This window comes from Melanerpes formicivorus, unplaced genomic scaffold (genome assembly GCF_026170545.1).
Source record: "Melanerpes formicivorus ecotype bairdi unplaced genomic scaffold, bMelFor1.0.p_v2 SCAF_16, whole genome shotgun sequence".
Lineage (NCBI taxonomy): Eukaryota > Metazoa > Chordata > Aves > Piciformes > Picidae > Melanerpes > Melanerpes formicivorus.
In genome coordinates this window covers 10535829-10552624 of record NW_027142368.1, presented here as the reverse complement: position 1 = coordinate 10552624, position 16796 = coordinate 10535829, and the positions used below count along the sequence as shown (strand labels likewise).

The 16796-nt window shown below is 36.6% G+C and overlaps 1 protein-coding gene across 10 annotated transcripts in view; it reads left to right on the top strand.

Annotated features, from left to right (window-relative positions):
- The window catches only part of SOX6 (SRY-box transcription factor 6), a 356555-nt gene that overhangs the window by 147077 nt on the left and 192682 nt on the right, over window positions 1-16796 (top strand). For all 10 annotated transcript variants that reach the window (XM_068148073.1, XM_068148071.1, XM_068148069.1 and 7 more), the window contains one exon: window positions 1038-1248. In XM_068148073.1, coding sequence (XP_068004174.1) covers window positions 1038-1248 — 211 coding nt within the window. The remainder of the gene's footprint in view (window positions 1-1037; window positions 1249-16796) is intronic.

Below are 16796 nucleotides of genomic sequence, written 5' to 3'. Positions count from 1 at the left end.
TGCAAAAAATTGACGTACATGGAGAATTTTCACCAGTGCTGACGCAGTGCTCGGCTGGATTTTGCAGAATGAAAATATTTGTGTTGATCTTGGCTAGGCACTTGAAGAAATGTGGTACAGAAATTCAAGTTTTACATTTGAAAAATATCAGAAGATTTTTTTTTTTTTTACTCATCTCCATTGTGACTTAGACCAAGTTTTAAGAAGAATGCAAAAAGCCATTTTCAGAAACAAGAAGATAAGGCAATAAAAGGCAATGAAATAAATTCAGCTTTGTACCCGGTCTAAGATATTGTTGTCCTTTGAGATATTTTATTCTTTAATGAATATAAATAGATGCAATGAAAAATTACCTAATATTTGATAGATGAAAAAATGAAGGCAAAGTTTTTGTTCCATGGCACTTCTTTTTGCCTTTGCTTACAAAACCTCTGCCACTCCTACTGTGTTGACATGGCTGCTGCTACTGCTGTAGGATGTCGTATTCTAGTTTCCTGCAGTGAATGAATATTGGTAGACACACATCATAAGCTTTGTTTAACTGTGAATTAGATTCCTTGCTTCTCGATTGTTACTGCTCTAACACTTTTTCTAGTTTTTAACTTGAGCTGCTTTCCATCAGCTGAGCATCTGTCCAGGAATAATTTTGTCCTTGCCTGTGTTTTGCCTTGTAGTTCTACATGTAGTACCCCTATATAAGTAACTAAAGGAAACTGTACAAGTTTAACACTTTTATTGAAAAGTGTGTTGAAGTGGCTTTATTCTGACAAGGAGAATCCTTGATAAGAAGTATCTCAGGCATGAAGTATGAGCATTAGAAGCATGGAGAGACCAAACTTAATAATAAAAAAAAGAGCCCCTCTCAAGCACTGAACCTGACAAATGAAAACAATAATGCTCCTTTTAGAAACTGGAAGATACCTGTAGGCTCTTTAGTATGAAAGACTAATAACTAGTGCTTTCAACCTTGACCTGTTTGAGATCCTTCTGATGTCAGAGAATAGCCTATGTTTTCACATTGTATTGTTTCTTTGCAGGAGTCCGAGAATAATAAGTTATGTTCCCTATATTCCTTCCGAAATACCTCTACCTCACCAAACAAGCCCGACGAAGGAGGACGTGACCGCAGTGAGCTAATGACCAGTGTTAATTTTGGTACGCCAGAACGCCGCAAAGGAAGCCTTGCAGATGTGGTGGACACACTGAAGCAGAAGAAACTAGAAGAAATGACCAGGACTGAGCAAGAGGGTACGTGATGGAAAAGATTGATATAGTTTCCCCACCCCTAAACCCCACAATTTTTATGGGATTAAAAAATGCGTTGGGCATCAAGAGCCAGAAAATTGCATAATTGACAAAGGCTAGAATAAAGTTATTCACAGGTTACCATGGCAATGGTAGATTGAGACCCATTAAGGGTTTTGGAAAACTGTGCCAGTTTTTAAAACTTTCTAAATTATGTTAGTTATCTGTGAGTCAAAGCAAAAATGTCGGTTTTGCTGAAAACTCAACTCTTACTTGAAAGGTTATGATGAATTCTTAACTGGATTTAGAGTTGGGAGGGATATTCCTCAGTGATATTTGTTCTTTTTTGTTTTTTCCTTTAGAAGATAAATATTTATTTTAAACAACAGGCATGAATTAAACATGAGCTGGTTTGTTTTGCCTTAGAAAAATCTCATCTATGTTTCATCACCTTAATGACCCAGCAACTGTGATCAGGGGAAACAGTTTTAAGTGTAAAGAGAGAAGCTAGTTCTTACCTATATATCTACAATTGCAGCTGAAGAAATGATTTTTTTCTTTTCATCTGCTCAGATATTGTTACAAGTGTTAACACAGAGAGAGAAAAAATGAGGACAAATCTTTGAGCTTCTAGGCAGTTTACGTAGCCAGTCTTTATATAGGTGTTTTCGTTGACTTTGCTAAGATTTTGGCCTTGATAGGAATTAAACAGAATTGGAGGATGAGTTTATCATTGGCACATGGGACTGTTATGAAAATTTCTCCCCATGTCAAGTAGAATGAAATCTTGATTGCTCCTGCAACAATATCTTCTAGTTTGTGAGCTCATACATGAGTTTCAACCAGGCAAGATGAGAGTGTGAGGCTCTGAAATACATAAACAGGTGTGGAGGCATCTGTGTGGATTCTGTTAGGTATGTTACCAGTGTTGTTTTGTTGCATTAAAAATAACCTGGGAGGAATATTTGTAATGTAGTAGAACCCAAAGGCAGTAGAACTTTGTGACCTCCCCCACCCCCCATTTATTTATTTATTAAAATAAGAAGAGTGAGTTCAGAATGATTTTACCTCTTCAGTTTTGGGGTATGGTCATAGAGAACTTTGAGCAGTCTGCTTTAGGATCCCTTGGCTTCATGTAGCTATGTAGATTTCAATTAAAATTGATGCTGATAAAATAATATGTTTAAATACAGGAAAAACATCATGTAGGAATGGAAGCAGGCATTCAGATTTCTTGGCATAATTGTTAAATGCCAGCACATAGATAAATGTGTTCTATAGGTGTCCTTTCTGAAGCTGGTGAAACATCTCTAAAGAGAGAATGTCCCAGATTCTTTACTACCATCTGTCTGTTTTCAGCTGTAAAGATCACTCTTTTAAAAATTGCTTTCTTAGATTTGGTGGTTAGACTAGGAAAACTATTTTAAATGTTACTTTGGCAAAGTTGTTTTTTTACAGTCAGTAACAGTCGTTCGACACTCCATGCTAATCAAAGGTCTTGGCTCATGCTTTGCTGAGGGAGTATACAAGTTGCTGGTGATTGTAGTGACACCACAGCTAAGACTTATGCATGAGTATACTGAATGGTGTGCTAATAAAAATGTGCATGTAAAAATTTAAACACAGCATCTTACTGTAAGGATTCAAACATCCTATAGCTTCTTTTTGCATGAATTGTCAAGAATTTTCTGCACTTCCTGTCTATTAGTAAATACTAGTTGATTTAGGAGAGGTGTGCGCACAGCAGAGCGATCTTGCTCACTGAGTGTGCACTTCCCATACTGTATGTTCTCACCAGCTGTGAAATAAGGGTAACTTCTAATCAATGAAATAATCTTGCCTTTTATGGGCCACATCAGACTGGAAAACTACTCTACAGTCTGCCTGTCAGTTCAAAGGTAATTAAGTGTACCTTCATGTTAAGTTCATTTCAATTCATCCAGTGTATTCTTTAGAAAAAAAGATCACTACCAGTTTACATTTGTGAAGATCTGACTGGTACCACATAAACTAACACAGGAAAATCATTAATAGAAAAATTGGAAATTCTTCAGGATGGTGCACTTGGGAAGTTCAATGGTTTAGAACTTCTGTGTAGACTAGGAATACCAACATTCTTATGACTTGATTGGAATACCTATTCCAGTATTCAAAAATACGAGAATATTCTTATCTTGCAGTGGACTCAGTGTGAAGACCATTGGAGAAATGAGGTCTGAGATTATGATAGTCTTTTCAAAACAATCTCATTAATACCCTCATCACACATGTACTGTACATGATGCTTTTTGACATCAATCTTTTAAAACAGGTTTCTGTGGAGTTCTCTTCTTATAATGGTATGCAACCAATGCTCTTGAGGAGCCTGTAGTGTAATACGTCCTGGTCAGTTATAAAATTGCTTACCCACACTGAAAAACACCTGATGATTTTCTTAGCATTTCTACTGTATACAGCTGTGTAAAATCTGTGGGATTTAAAGTCTTGCACCACTCCTTTGAATAAATTAATAGTGCATATTAGCATCTTTTGTAGGGAGGAGCTCCATGCCTGTTGGTGTAGCTGTGGGAACTGGGCTAACGTTTGGTCATATGTCAAGTTAAATGTAGTGGTGGAATAAAGAGGTCGAGAATGCTGGTCATCTGCTCTAACCCCCACTTGAGTACAGTAACAACTCTCTTTAATATTGTTATACTAGCTTGTCCATCTGTAGGATCTGAATTGGAGTAGTATGAGTTGCTGGTATAAAATACTTAAATATTTTGTGGTATACTTGCAGATATTAGGTGTCTGTTATGCTTGTATATATTACTTGTCTCTCTTGTACCTCATAACATTGGAAAAGAAATGTATACTGAAAGACCTTATCATGTCTAAATAGATATATTTAATCAGAGTCCTTTGGCTCCTGAAAATAAATTGTCTAATGAGAATTTCATCTGAGCAGCTGTGACTGAGGAGGTCAACAGGCATTGCCTAAGAGAATATGGCCCAGCTGGTTAAATCTGGTGGTTGTAGTGATTTAAATGGTCAAGTGCTGCTTGTAATCCAGGACCGTCTGTTTGTAAAGGAAGGAGTGAGTGCTTCAGCATAATGTACAGCTGTTTTAATCTCTCTTTAATAATAGTGCTTCAGCCAGTGTCATGTCTTGTGTATAGCACTGGGAACATGAGCACCTCATACAGGGCTCAATATACCTTGGGTATGTTTTTAGCATTATTGGTAGTTTGAACAAAGATTACCAACATCACAGGACGAACAACAGTTTTTACTTCATGGTCCAGCATTTGCATACTTGGTATGTTAAGGCATTCCTGTATCTTAATTTGTACTTATTTGAAAATGAGAAAATTGATGAGAAAATTATAACCACAAAAAAAGGAGGAAGAATGCTGCAAATATTTAGAGTTAATTTGAGTATGTAAAGACTTTGCTGACATGTGTTCTCATAAGACAGAAGAGGTCAGAAATGAACAGGTGTCTAATTTAATCAACAACACTAGACTCTAGGGCCTCTTGGATGACTTCAATGCATTCATCATCTTAGTTTTTCTATGAGCAGAAGGATTGTTTTACTGGCTTTATTTCTTTGGAAGTATCCTCCAGTACAATCCAGTATTGAATCTCTTTACAGCTCAAATGAAGAGTTTATGTTAGACAGGATGGTTTTCTTTTCTATCCTCCTTCAGTAAAAGGCCTTTCTTTCCAAATACTGCTTATATTACTTCTGTGATACAGATTTACATTGCCTGGGCTGCCTGAATTCTAGGAAGAGAATTGGCTTCCAAACAGCTATCCTACTGTACTTCATCATAAGCCTCTAAGAGCAATAATTAGTAGTACACATCTTGTCTGCAGCTAGGAGAGCAGATTTCCCTCTTTCAGATCTGGAATGCTAGGTTGGCAGGTCAGCTGGCACTTCTGAGCTGGAAACTGGGCATGTCATTTCTGCTAAGTGCTAAGCCCTTATTACTCAGGGCCTGGATTCCTAATTCACTTTTGACCTTGATTCTGAGCAATGTATACAATATCATTTTTCAACCAAGCTCAGTTCACAGTTTTAGCACAAGCTTTTTATAAACTGCTTCCCATTCCTGTTTCCTCCTTGAAGACCATAGTTGAACATTCCGAGATCAAAGATTTTAATGCATGCATCTTGGAATAATGAACTTCTATGTAAAGAGTAGTATATTAATAAATTTCCATCTATTCACTGTCATGTGCACCTCTTTGTACTCTAAGGGTGGATATAGGTAACTTATAGTGATGTATAATATAATTAAAGAATATATATGAAAAATTAAGGATTCACATATTTTACACATTTTATGTGCAATAGAGAAAATCTTGGTGATGATGGCTTTTCTGATTTGGTGTTTTGCTATATTTTTTCCCCCTGAATCTTCATTAGTTAATACCAGTTGAAGGCAATCTTTTACACTTCCCCTATCATACAGTATACTCAAACAAATATGTATATATTTCCTGTTGACTTCACTAGGAAGTAAAGAAACTTAACATTTCACATATTGTGTTTTATTCTTGGACACTGGTAAATTATTTCAGTTGTAATTTTAGGCCTTAATTTAGGCCTTTTGTGCCTTATGACTCTTATGTATGTATGTTTGTTTGTTTTGTTGTTGGGATTTTGGGTTTTCATAGTATCAGTTAGGGTTGGAAGGGACCACAAGGATCATCTAGTTCCAACCTCCCTGCCATGGGCAGGGACACCCCACACTAGATCAGGCTGGCCAGAGCCTCATCCAGCCTGGTCTTAAACACCTCCAGGGACGGGGCCTCAGCCACATCCCTGGACAACCCATTCCAGGGCTTCACCACTCTCATGGTGAAGAACTTCCTCCTCACGTCTACCAGTTTTGTTACTGCTGTTTGTTGTTGTTGTTTTTGTTTGTTTATTTGTTTTGTTTTTCATTTTAATGAAATATGTATGTGCTATTAACTGGAGAGTTTCATTTTGTATTCCTTGTTTTAAGGTGGACACAGCTGAGAACAGAGTTCAGGCATGTACACTTGTTTTCTGGTATAGTTTTAAGCATAACCTTTGTGAACATTGCATGTCAGGAGTTCTTTTTGGTGAACTGGGTCTAGAAGTGAACTACTAACTGTCTGTGGTCAGTGAATATTTTAAAATATTTAGAATAGACATTTAGAATAGAGTAGAGTAGAATAGAATAGAATAGAACAGAACAGAATAAACCAAGTTGGAAGAGACCTTCAAGATCATTGCGTCCAACCTATCATCCAACCCACCACATAAGGACCTGTCAGGCAAAAGTACATCTTAATTACTATTAGGCAGTTACATAGATGTAGGCTCTATGGCATTTATGGAGCTTCTGCTTTTCTGGAGGCTCAGTTTTCCAGTGCAGGTTGTCTTCTTGTTGAAGATTTTGCTTCTGCACCTCTACAAAATTATTGCTTTTGCTAATAAACAGATCTTATCATCGCTCAAATCCTGATGTGGAGGGAATCTGAAATCTAGGTCTTAATTCTGAATATTGGGCATCCCTTTAGCTCTCACAACTCTCTGAAGTACTTTTGGGTAGATATTTACTTTCACCATTTTGAGATGCTCACATTATGTTGAAGAAATGTCTTTGTTTGGCATTGGATGTTTAAGATGAGTAAAATCCCTATCATTAGAACAAACGGGCTTTCAGCCTTTCCATGTTGATTCCAGACCTGAGCTGTTAACAAGGACAGATTAAGCTGAAACAGGCCAAAATCAACACCAATGTCTACTGATCATTCCAACCAACTTCAGGGCTCATCCCATCTTTTTTTCTTTAATCCCACTGTATATTTTAAAAAGCACGTTTAAAAAGCCAGCTTTTTCTTTACGGTAATAAGAAAGGCAAATCCAGTGTGAATGGGTACAACTGATACTGGGCTCTGTGGCAAAGAATGGGAGTAAATAGCTGTAAAAATATGGAGAGTTGCTGCAGTTGCATGATCTTGGCAGCAGCAAAGTAAATTCAAACTTCATTGGTTTCTGATGTACTGTGACACAAACAACGTTATGATCAGATCATGCTTTTAAATGGAAATTGAAACACATTTTGTAGTCATCAGGTTAATAGTAGGGACTAGACTGCAGTATTTTCCTTCCTAAAATTGCTAATGCAAATACAAAAATATGAAGGAAAGGTAGGGCTTGGATGGAGCTGATCTTGTATGCCAGTGTATTTTCCAAGTTCTGTAGGGTGAATGACCTCAGATTTCTTTGGTGATGAACTTTAGTTTTACTTGGTTTTATTTGCTTTGCCATTCCTGCTGTTTTGCAACAAGGCCTAAAAGTGCTTTAAGTGCTTGTGACTGAGGTAATGAATGAAAATATCTTTCCAGCACTGAGAGTATTGCATTAGACTGAATAGTCACCTTACCTGTAAAAGCACTATTAGAGAGGGGCAGCTGTAAGGAAGGATAACGATTTGTGTCCAGTGCTTATTTACTGAAATTGTAAATGTATTATTTATTGAGAGCTCTCCAGACAGTGCTTGTCAGAATAAAAATGTCAACTCTAAGCAAAATGTTATAATACGTAATAAAAATGCTTGGTACGCACTTTAGAGATACAGCTAATTAGATCTGCTTTTCTTAAAGAAATGACAGTAAAAATGCTCGGCAGCATATACATTTTAAATGCTGATATATTCTTTATTTTCCTATGCAGTATTTGGTTTAGATACCTTATCATTACTTAAAAATAATTTTGACAACTTTATTTGGTTGCCACAAGAGAGGCAGAGGCACTCACTGCCTGGCTGCATGAGGCAGGTACAAGCTCAGGCTGTCTTGTTCATCTAATGGAGAGAACAGCTACTCTCACCTCTGTGTTTTAGTCTGAAACTCTAAAATGACACTTCTTTCCTTAGGGAAACCTGCCTCCAGTGGAAATAACAAACAATTATAAAGATTAGTCTTCAGCCATGCTAATTAACCTCAAACAAATATTGTATTAAGGAGAATAAATCCATTCAACATCAGTGTTCCTTTTGTGTGTGGCTAAATGCAAGTAGGAATTAGAAAGAAAAAAAGTAGTTCATGTTTTCCATTTAAAGTACTACTTTATGTAAGTAATTTTTAGATTATTTTATTTTCCCTGAAATTTGTAATGGGAAGAATTTGAGCTTAGAAAAAAAACACTGGAAGTCTTCTGGAGTGTTTTATAAGGGAGGAAATTTGATTTGGAATTTAAGCCTTTTACAAAAAACTGCTACGTTCAGCATCATAAAAGTTAGGAAGTCTTCATTAAAAGAAGCTTTCTTTCAAGTGTATCAGCCAACGCATGCACTCAGTTTGTTCTTGGTTTCATAGAGCCAGAGTCACAGAGTGGCTGGGATGGGAAGGCACCGTTTGCAATTGTCCGCTCTAACCCGCCAGCCTGCTCAAAGCAGGATCTCCTTGAACAGGCTGCTCATTTTTTGAGTGTCTCCAAGGATGGAAACTCCACAACCTGTTCAGTGTTTGGGCATCCTTACAATAAGACTAGCGTTTCTCATGTTTCGAGGGAATTTCCTGTATTTCCATTTGTCTCTGGGCCTGTTCACTGGGCACCAATGAGAAGAGTGTGGTTTTGTTGTCCTTACTCCTGTCATCGTGTCTGCTCTTTTCTAGGCTAAATGCTCATGGCACTCAGCTGTAACATATAAAAGATTCTCTTACTTGGTTGTTTTGTGGCCCATTGCTAGAATCAATCCAGTATGCCTGTGTCTTTCTTGTATTGGAGAGCCCAGAAGTGGACACAGTACAGAGATGTGGTACATCATATGTGGTTTATTTTAAGGCCTCTGGCTCTGCACTGTAGAACTGATCTGGTGTCTTTAGAGCCAAAAAGGTCTTTATCATGAACTTCAACAGAAGTATGCTCAAGCCTTGTCTGAGTCCTATTCACCTGTACCTGTCATGTTTTAGCCCTGCACGTCTGCTCTCACTTCCCAGTGTGTAGCTGGTGGGTGCAAAGTTAAAACCTGGAATGAAACACAGTTCAGTGTTCTGAACTACAAGTTTCTGTGCTTCAGAAGCCTATTTTGGGTTGTGGTGAATCTTTCTAATTTCCATTTGTAGCAAGACTTCTTCCTTATTTACTCATTGTCAAGATTTAATAGCTGTTGATGTGTCAAAATCCTCCTTCTTTGTATTGCTTTAACATTAAGAAGTGTGATGTTTCTGTAGAGTCCAGACTGCAATATTTGTGAGAGAAATAAAATAAGAAGTGCAGCAGCCCTTTTTAAATACAGTAATGAGGGCAAGTACTGTGTAAACATCTGGAGATAGCTCCTGGTAGCATTGCCCCAGCCTGCTAATCTTGAGTTGGTCTTTAACACAGGCTGCCAGTCAGTAAAGCTGTTCCAAAATGTCTTGTTCTACAGCCTAGCATTTTCAAATGTATCTAATAGCTGTTTTCTTTCATTAATCATAATATATTTTTAGTTTTACTTACTTAGGTGCCCAGAGTTCCTGGGCACAGTGCCCTATGCATGAATGCCTGTTTATTTTCATCTTCCCTTTTGTTAACTGTTTTACTTAATGCTTTACATAACCATTTACCATATTTTGACATGCAGCTATAATGCTCGGCTGCCTGTTCACATTTCTTAAAGAACCTGATGTGACATCACCTTCTACAGTGAATCATGAGCTTCACTGAACCCAAAAAACCTCATCTTGAATACTCTTCTGTCTTTTATTTGTTTAAAATGTTGAGGCAAGCAGAGTCTTTCACCCATCTGGAGGAACTCTGAACACTACAGTTTAGTACAGTGGCACCAGAAACATTGGGAGCTCTGTACTGAATGTCTTGTTAGTCTAACACCACCTTAATACTGGATTCTGTCTGCAGTTACAGCTATGCTGTATGTGTTCAGGGATCTGCATGAGGGCAGGATTCAGCTCTTTCTACCCTACCTTTGAACTGACCTGCATTTTCAATATTTAAAACAGCTCTGGTTCTTTTTGTAGGTCTTAGCACTCTTTATCATATCTTAAATATGTAACAAGCAAATTACTTTTAAATATTTACAGTGAAACTAAAACTAACACATTGGGCAGAGGGTTGTTAAAATGTCAGAAGAATTTGCCATAGTGAAAAATAAATATTGAATCAAGTTTGTTCCTGAGGTGACTCTATTAATTTCAATGGAATTATTGCCAGAGTAGTTTTGAGGGGGGAAAAAAGGAAATAATTTAAACAAATTGGTCTAGATTTTGTACAATAATTGTAACATTTTTTTTCATAGAGCTTTAATAACCCAGAAGTAACTTCATAGCCCTGGTATGTGTGTGCACCACTAAGTAAACCAAGCTGCCTTCAGTTTCTGTTTCCTCTGTGGAATGTTTGTGTTTTTAACTGTTGTAAGTGTGGTTGCTGCAGCTCTGCTAATAGATTTTGGTTTACCTGCAGTTATCCTTATAATTAAAAATTTCTTTGGAGCATTGGTTCCTCTAAGTTTCACGTATCTGTTGTCACTGTGATATAATGGCTAGGCAGTATAGCATGCCTGTTGCCTTTCTGTATATCAGATGCCAGACAGTGACCAGACAGAGAACCTCAAAAATCAAACCAATTTGTTAATGAACGAACAAGGCAATGTAATAAGCGTCTCTATTCAGTAATTTTCCTCAGCTTTCAGTTATTCCTTAGAGCAAGAGTAGCTAGTGCTGTATCAACAAATTATTTGATGACAATAATTTGGCTGATGAGAATGTAAGGCAAATGCCCCAATCCAATTACAAAACACTGAATATTAGGTGGCAAAATGCAACTAATATTTTATCTTGCATCATAAAACTGCAATTTGCAACTTTTGGTCACTAATGCTTTTTATGTTCCACTCCCCCCCTCCTCTGCACATGCACACACACAAAAAGAAAAGGGCAAAAAGAGACTACAGGATTTGAAACACAGTGGCCCTGAAGTGATGGGAAAATGGCCAAGGTGTCACAGCTAATTTCTGACCCTGCTTTATGAGTTCTGCTGTTCCTTATTCCCCTTGTCAGTCTGTGAATCCCTGAGGCTGTACAAACTGGCCTAACATCACTCAACTCCAGTTTTATATCCTCTTTTAATAATGTTGAGTCTATTCTGTCCAACTTTGATTCAGACAACCTGCTTGTCTTGAAAAAGTGATATATTTAATCAGTGGCTCTGTCTCCAGCATAGCTCCCACTGCGTGAGACTAGAGCCAAAGAGTAGTGCAGTGGCCTGTCACTTCTGTTTGAATAGGTAATGTGGAGCTGTTCAGCCGAAGAGACAGGAGCTGGAACTGCTTGTTAGGACACATGATCAAAAGCCACTCTCTGCTTTCTGCCAATCAAACCTCATGTCGCCTTGTGGGGCAGACATTAAATAGATTTTTCTGCCGTACACTGTGGGCACTTTGCCAGTTTGACATGTGAACTGTTACAAAAGATACCAGAGTTTCCACTGCTTGCTGACTGCTTTTAAATATTACCAAGCCCTCGCTGTCCAAAGTAGAATATTTTAAATAAGGGAGTATGATAAATTTCCACTACTACAAGGCACTCTCCTTCCTGCTCCCAACAGCTCAAAGAGATTTTTGAAAACAAAACTGTAAGTTGGTTTCTGAAACCAAGCAAGCAAACAAAAAACTGTTGAACAACCCTATGGCACGTAGATTTGAACAATGTAATTACTGTCTGAGAAATATGGTGAGTTGTCACTTTCACTGGTGCAATTTTTAATATTGTTTCTAATTTTGGTCTTTTAACGCTATTTAATTAGATTTTCCTAGTTGAGATCATAGCCCTTTTATTATCATGTTTATGTGGAGGGATATTAAAATTGGCTTGTTTTGTAAATTAGGTTGGATTTATTTATTGTGTTTACTGGCTGCTGGTACAAATATAAACACCTTAAAATGACTCTCTAGTTGTTTTTAGTTATACTTTCCTTTGGTTTTTTTCTTCTTTGTCTATTACCCTTCATAACCACCTCAGCTCTTGTGCCCATGGCAACAACACTGAGTAGTGGAGGCTAACAAAGATGACATTTAAGCTTTGCCTAAGTAATGAATATTCTTTTGTAACTTCCAGGGCAAGTAAATTGAAGTGATTTTTAAAATTGTTGTTTTTTTAGAGGTCCCCACTACCTAGATAACTGTTTCTATCAATTAATGTACTTGTAGTCATGATACCTAAATATTCACTCCCTCATTCTTGTTATTCCTGATCTATTTTTTTCTTTTTTTCAGTAAAACTTTTTTAACCAAAACATACCATAGCAATCTGGTGGAACTCATTTAAACAGTGAGCTACACATAAACAGCTGCTCCTTCAATAAGCCATTCCTTATAATACCCTTATTACCTTCTAGTGTCTCAAATTCTGATTAGTCAACAGTGCTGATTACTGTACAGCATTCCACTGCCCATCTTCCTTCTGCTCAGCTGCTCAAGTCTTAGCTGTTATGTGATTACAACATAACTTGTGCATTGTTTCTCCAAGTTGTTCTTCATATTGTATATCTTAAAAAAAAAAACCAACCCACAACTAAACCATTTTGAGGATATGTAAAAATTTATTTTGAGTCCCTGTGAATTCCCTGAAACTTTGTGAATTGTTTTAGTACAACTGTGATCTTCACAGTCTGCCTGTGCTGCAACTTACTATTAGGATGAGCGAGTTCTTTAGACATACAAGGATAATCTGTAAATAAATTTTAGTTAAAAGAACTTTAGAATAAAAGAATATGGTGAGTTATTGTGAAATTTGTAATATGGCAGAGCAGGAAAGAGCAAGGATTTGGGTGGTGTTGTGTTGTTGTTTTTTGTTTGTTTAATATTATTTTTTTTAAAGCCTCCAAAAGGAACCCCCAAAGCCCCCCACAAAACTTCAGTCCAACTTTGCTTTAACGTAAATTGTTGGGTTCAGAAGTCAGTAAGAACAGAGCTGCTTTGTGAGAAAGCAGTTTGGAAAACCTAACACACGCTGAGTTTCAGAAAGGTGTGTGGTGATAGAAGGAATGTGCAGGGTGAATATAGGAAGAGGGAATTGTATCACCAGTGCTCTGATTCCAGTCAAAGCAACAAACACAGGGGTTTGTTAGGGATATTAAAAGTGGGGTATAGGTAAACAGTGTGGTGATGAGGAGAACATCATTGCTGTGGTTCCATCACCCCCCAGTAGCTTCCTTTGGTGCAGCCCCTTAGAATCAAGTCCTGGTGAGCATGAAACGCTGACACACTCAAAACGCAACCCCATTAAAGGCCTTAAATCTGTCATTGTGCTCTGGAGCCTGTTCTCAAAATAGCAAAGCTCTTTTTGTAAATTAAAATTGGTGTGAATGGGAACAGATGTTGACATGCTTTACTTTATCTGCAGGGATCCCCATTAGGGGGGAGAGGGTCAGTGAGGTTAGATGGCAGGAATTATTGCAAATGTGCAAAGGACAGGACAGTCTAATATAGACATTGTCTTTGGTTTATGTAGAGCTGTAGTAATATCCAGTGGTTACTTCTGGCTGCTGCTAAGTCTCTATACTAAAGGAAAGATGATTGTGTAATGCCTTTAATTCCTTGGAGAATGCTGTCCCCTTTTATATATTTACACAGATATAGGGGAGAGATGCTTGCCCTGTTTTTCAGAGGTTCTGTACTTGTTCAGATCTGGATTCCAAGAGGTTCTGAGTGACCCCAATTCCTATTTACTTCCTTGTTACCTGAGCTCACTCAGGACCTCATGGAAGGTGCTTAGCATATGCTAGGTTCAACCAATGGAAAATTTGTACTCAGTCTAACATTGGGTAGTGGTTTTGGTATTTTAGCATTATTTTTTAAAGATTTTGAGCGAACTTTCATGTTGCATTAGAGTCATCATCAACTTTTAATAGTTTTTGAAATAAAAAAGTAGTCATTTTCTGAAATGTTCAATTTATTAAATAGCTTTGCTAGTCAATCTAAATAAATTCTTGTGGAAGATTTTCCCTGATTTAAAAAAAATATATATATATCAAAGGATGAATTTATTTATAAGAACCATAATAGTTTCCCTCAATTCCTTTTATATTTTAGATTACCTTATAATTTTCTAAATCTACATGAACAATAATGATCAATTTTGTCAGTATTATTCACACCTTTTATTAATTTAGCATAGATGAATAAATGTGAATGTTGTGAAGAGTTGATTGGGAATAGATTTTAAATCTGACAGTTAGATTACAGGGTACCTAAGAAAAAATGGCTCTTTCAGTAGGTACCTAGTAATTTAATTCTTGTTTGAAATTATTATAATTTATTACAGTGTGTGGGACCTAATGAATGTCTACTATTAAATGAAAAGGAGAAATTGAAATTATGAAATTCTTTTAACTTGTATCTTAAAAATCCTCTTAAACAATTCACTAGATATTAATAAGCAATGTGCTTTTCTTTCCCTTCTATGTGAGTGCAAACAAAAACATTTTTGACAGTACATAATGATATTGGGTGAGTGCTGCTGGAGAGTCTTACTTAAAATCAAGTCTAGCTTAAAATAGAATGGAATAATTTTGTGATGAAAGCCATCTAAAACTTGCTAAGTTTAATAGACATTTAGACCTTAACATAGGAATCCCTCATCAAGGAAACGTCAAAAACATTCTCTAGAAGTTTTCCTTTTGTTAGAAGTGCAGATATATGTCTGCTGAGAAATGAAAACTTCTTTACCTACTGAGGGAGTCAGTCATCAGGGCATGAGGATATAATAAGCGTTACACTTTTACTACCATTATATACAATTATTTTTCCACTTTCCTTTTTGACTTTGTTTTGAAGAATGGGTTGGAGAACTTGATAAATTGGGCAGGAAATTGGAAAAATGGGCAGGCTCTAGTGACATTTTAAATAAGTGATGGAACACAAGTTGTGAAATATCTTTGTTAAGAGGATGAACACACGATGGAAAATTCTTAGATATGAACTCTATCAGCTCATACTGCTGTGGCTCTCATAAAATAAGGCCATCAGGATCAAATGTTTAAGCAATAGAAGGCCTCTAATTTCATTTGTTATGTAGCATGGTATCTAAAATCATCTGAGCATTATATAGGAATCTGATAAATAAAAGAAGGTTGGAGATTTAACTGGAAATATAAATTTTGTTTGTAATGTCACTATTGACAGATCAGTAAGAGTTGTGGCCATTGCCATCCACTTGGTTTTAACTTGGCTCATGTTTCTCATCTGTACTGGTTTTTTAAATATATTATTTTATATATATATATATATATATATATATATATTTTACTTCTTCTACAGCTCTTACTGTAGATGATTACCATGATTAAAATATGAACCAGGATCTTTCTACTGGTCAGGAAAATGCATTCCGAAGCTAAACAACCCACTAGTTCCCTGCCATTTCTTGATTATTTTCTTGAAATGGAAAACAATGCAGTTACCCTCCTTGGTAAAGTCAACTCTATATGAGCAATAAAATATTGCCTCTGGTTACCTGTTGCTGTCTTGCAGCTGACAGATGGAGCACCAGTTGGATATTCCATTTTAAGGCATCAAGGTAGCATCGTGTGCCTGCATCCTTTGAGATGCATGTGTCTTTTCCTCTGGTAAGAGTGTGTGGGATACTATTCCACTGCATGTTTCCTGATGTGATGCCAGGGAAAAAAAAAACAGATGAGAGAAAAACAAACCAGACCAGAAACAAAGAGAAGAACAGTGAGGAAAAGAATAGAAAAAAAGGGCAACAGGATGAAAAGGAAAAGAAAATAGAAAAAAGATGGGAAGAAAGAGACGAGTCTGGTTTTGAGGTGTGAGTGTGATTTGTTACTTCCATAATATTTACATTTTCATCATATAGATGTTTCTAAATTCAAGTGGACCTAGCTGAAGCTACTATTTTAAAAAGTAAGCTGGACTGTGGAACTGTATTTTTTTAAATATTCCCTATCCAAAATCAAAGGCACCCAAAGTCATACATTTGAAAATGACGTCAGGCACCAAACTGATCTAGTTATGTTAACCCTGCCCCATTGCACACAAGTATATAGAATTTAATTGTATATGAACTTTGTTATCTAGCTGATAGGATCCCTTTCAAACTACTAGTAGAAAAATGGAGACTGAATAGAACTTGTTATTCTCAAACTGCTAAAAATAGTTGAACCTTTCTCACGAGTTAGGAATTTTTATGTTTACTGTTCTTCACTATAACCAATTCCAACAACTGCCCTGTTACAGTAAAAAGAAAAAAAAGGGAATAGGCTAAAATATGAGCTGAAATATCCTTAAGAGCTAATATTTAAATAACAACAAAATTCATGCTGCTGTCAATTTGTTCAGTTGTCTGAATTTCTTAGACAGATTCTAGCCATGGATGCTGCTTATTGAAATTTATTTTCAGTAAAGTATGGTAAGTACTATGGAATGAAATTATTTTGTTAAACTTGTGATTTGAGTATTATTTGAACCTTGAATGTGGAAATCTGAACGAGATGAGATTAAAAGGTTTAAATAGCTTTAAAATTATATTTATGTTAGTGCAATCTGTCCATTTTAATACTAATCTGCTTT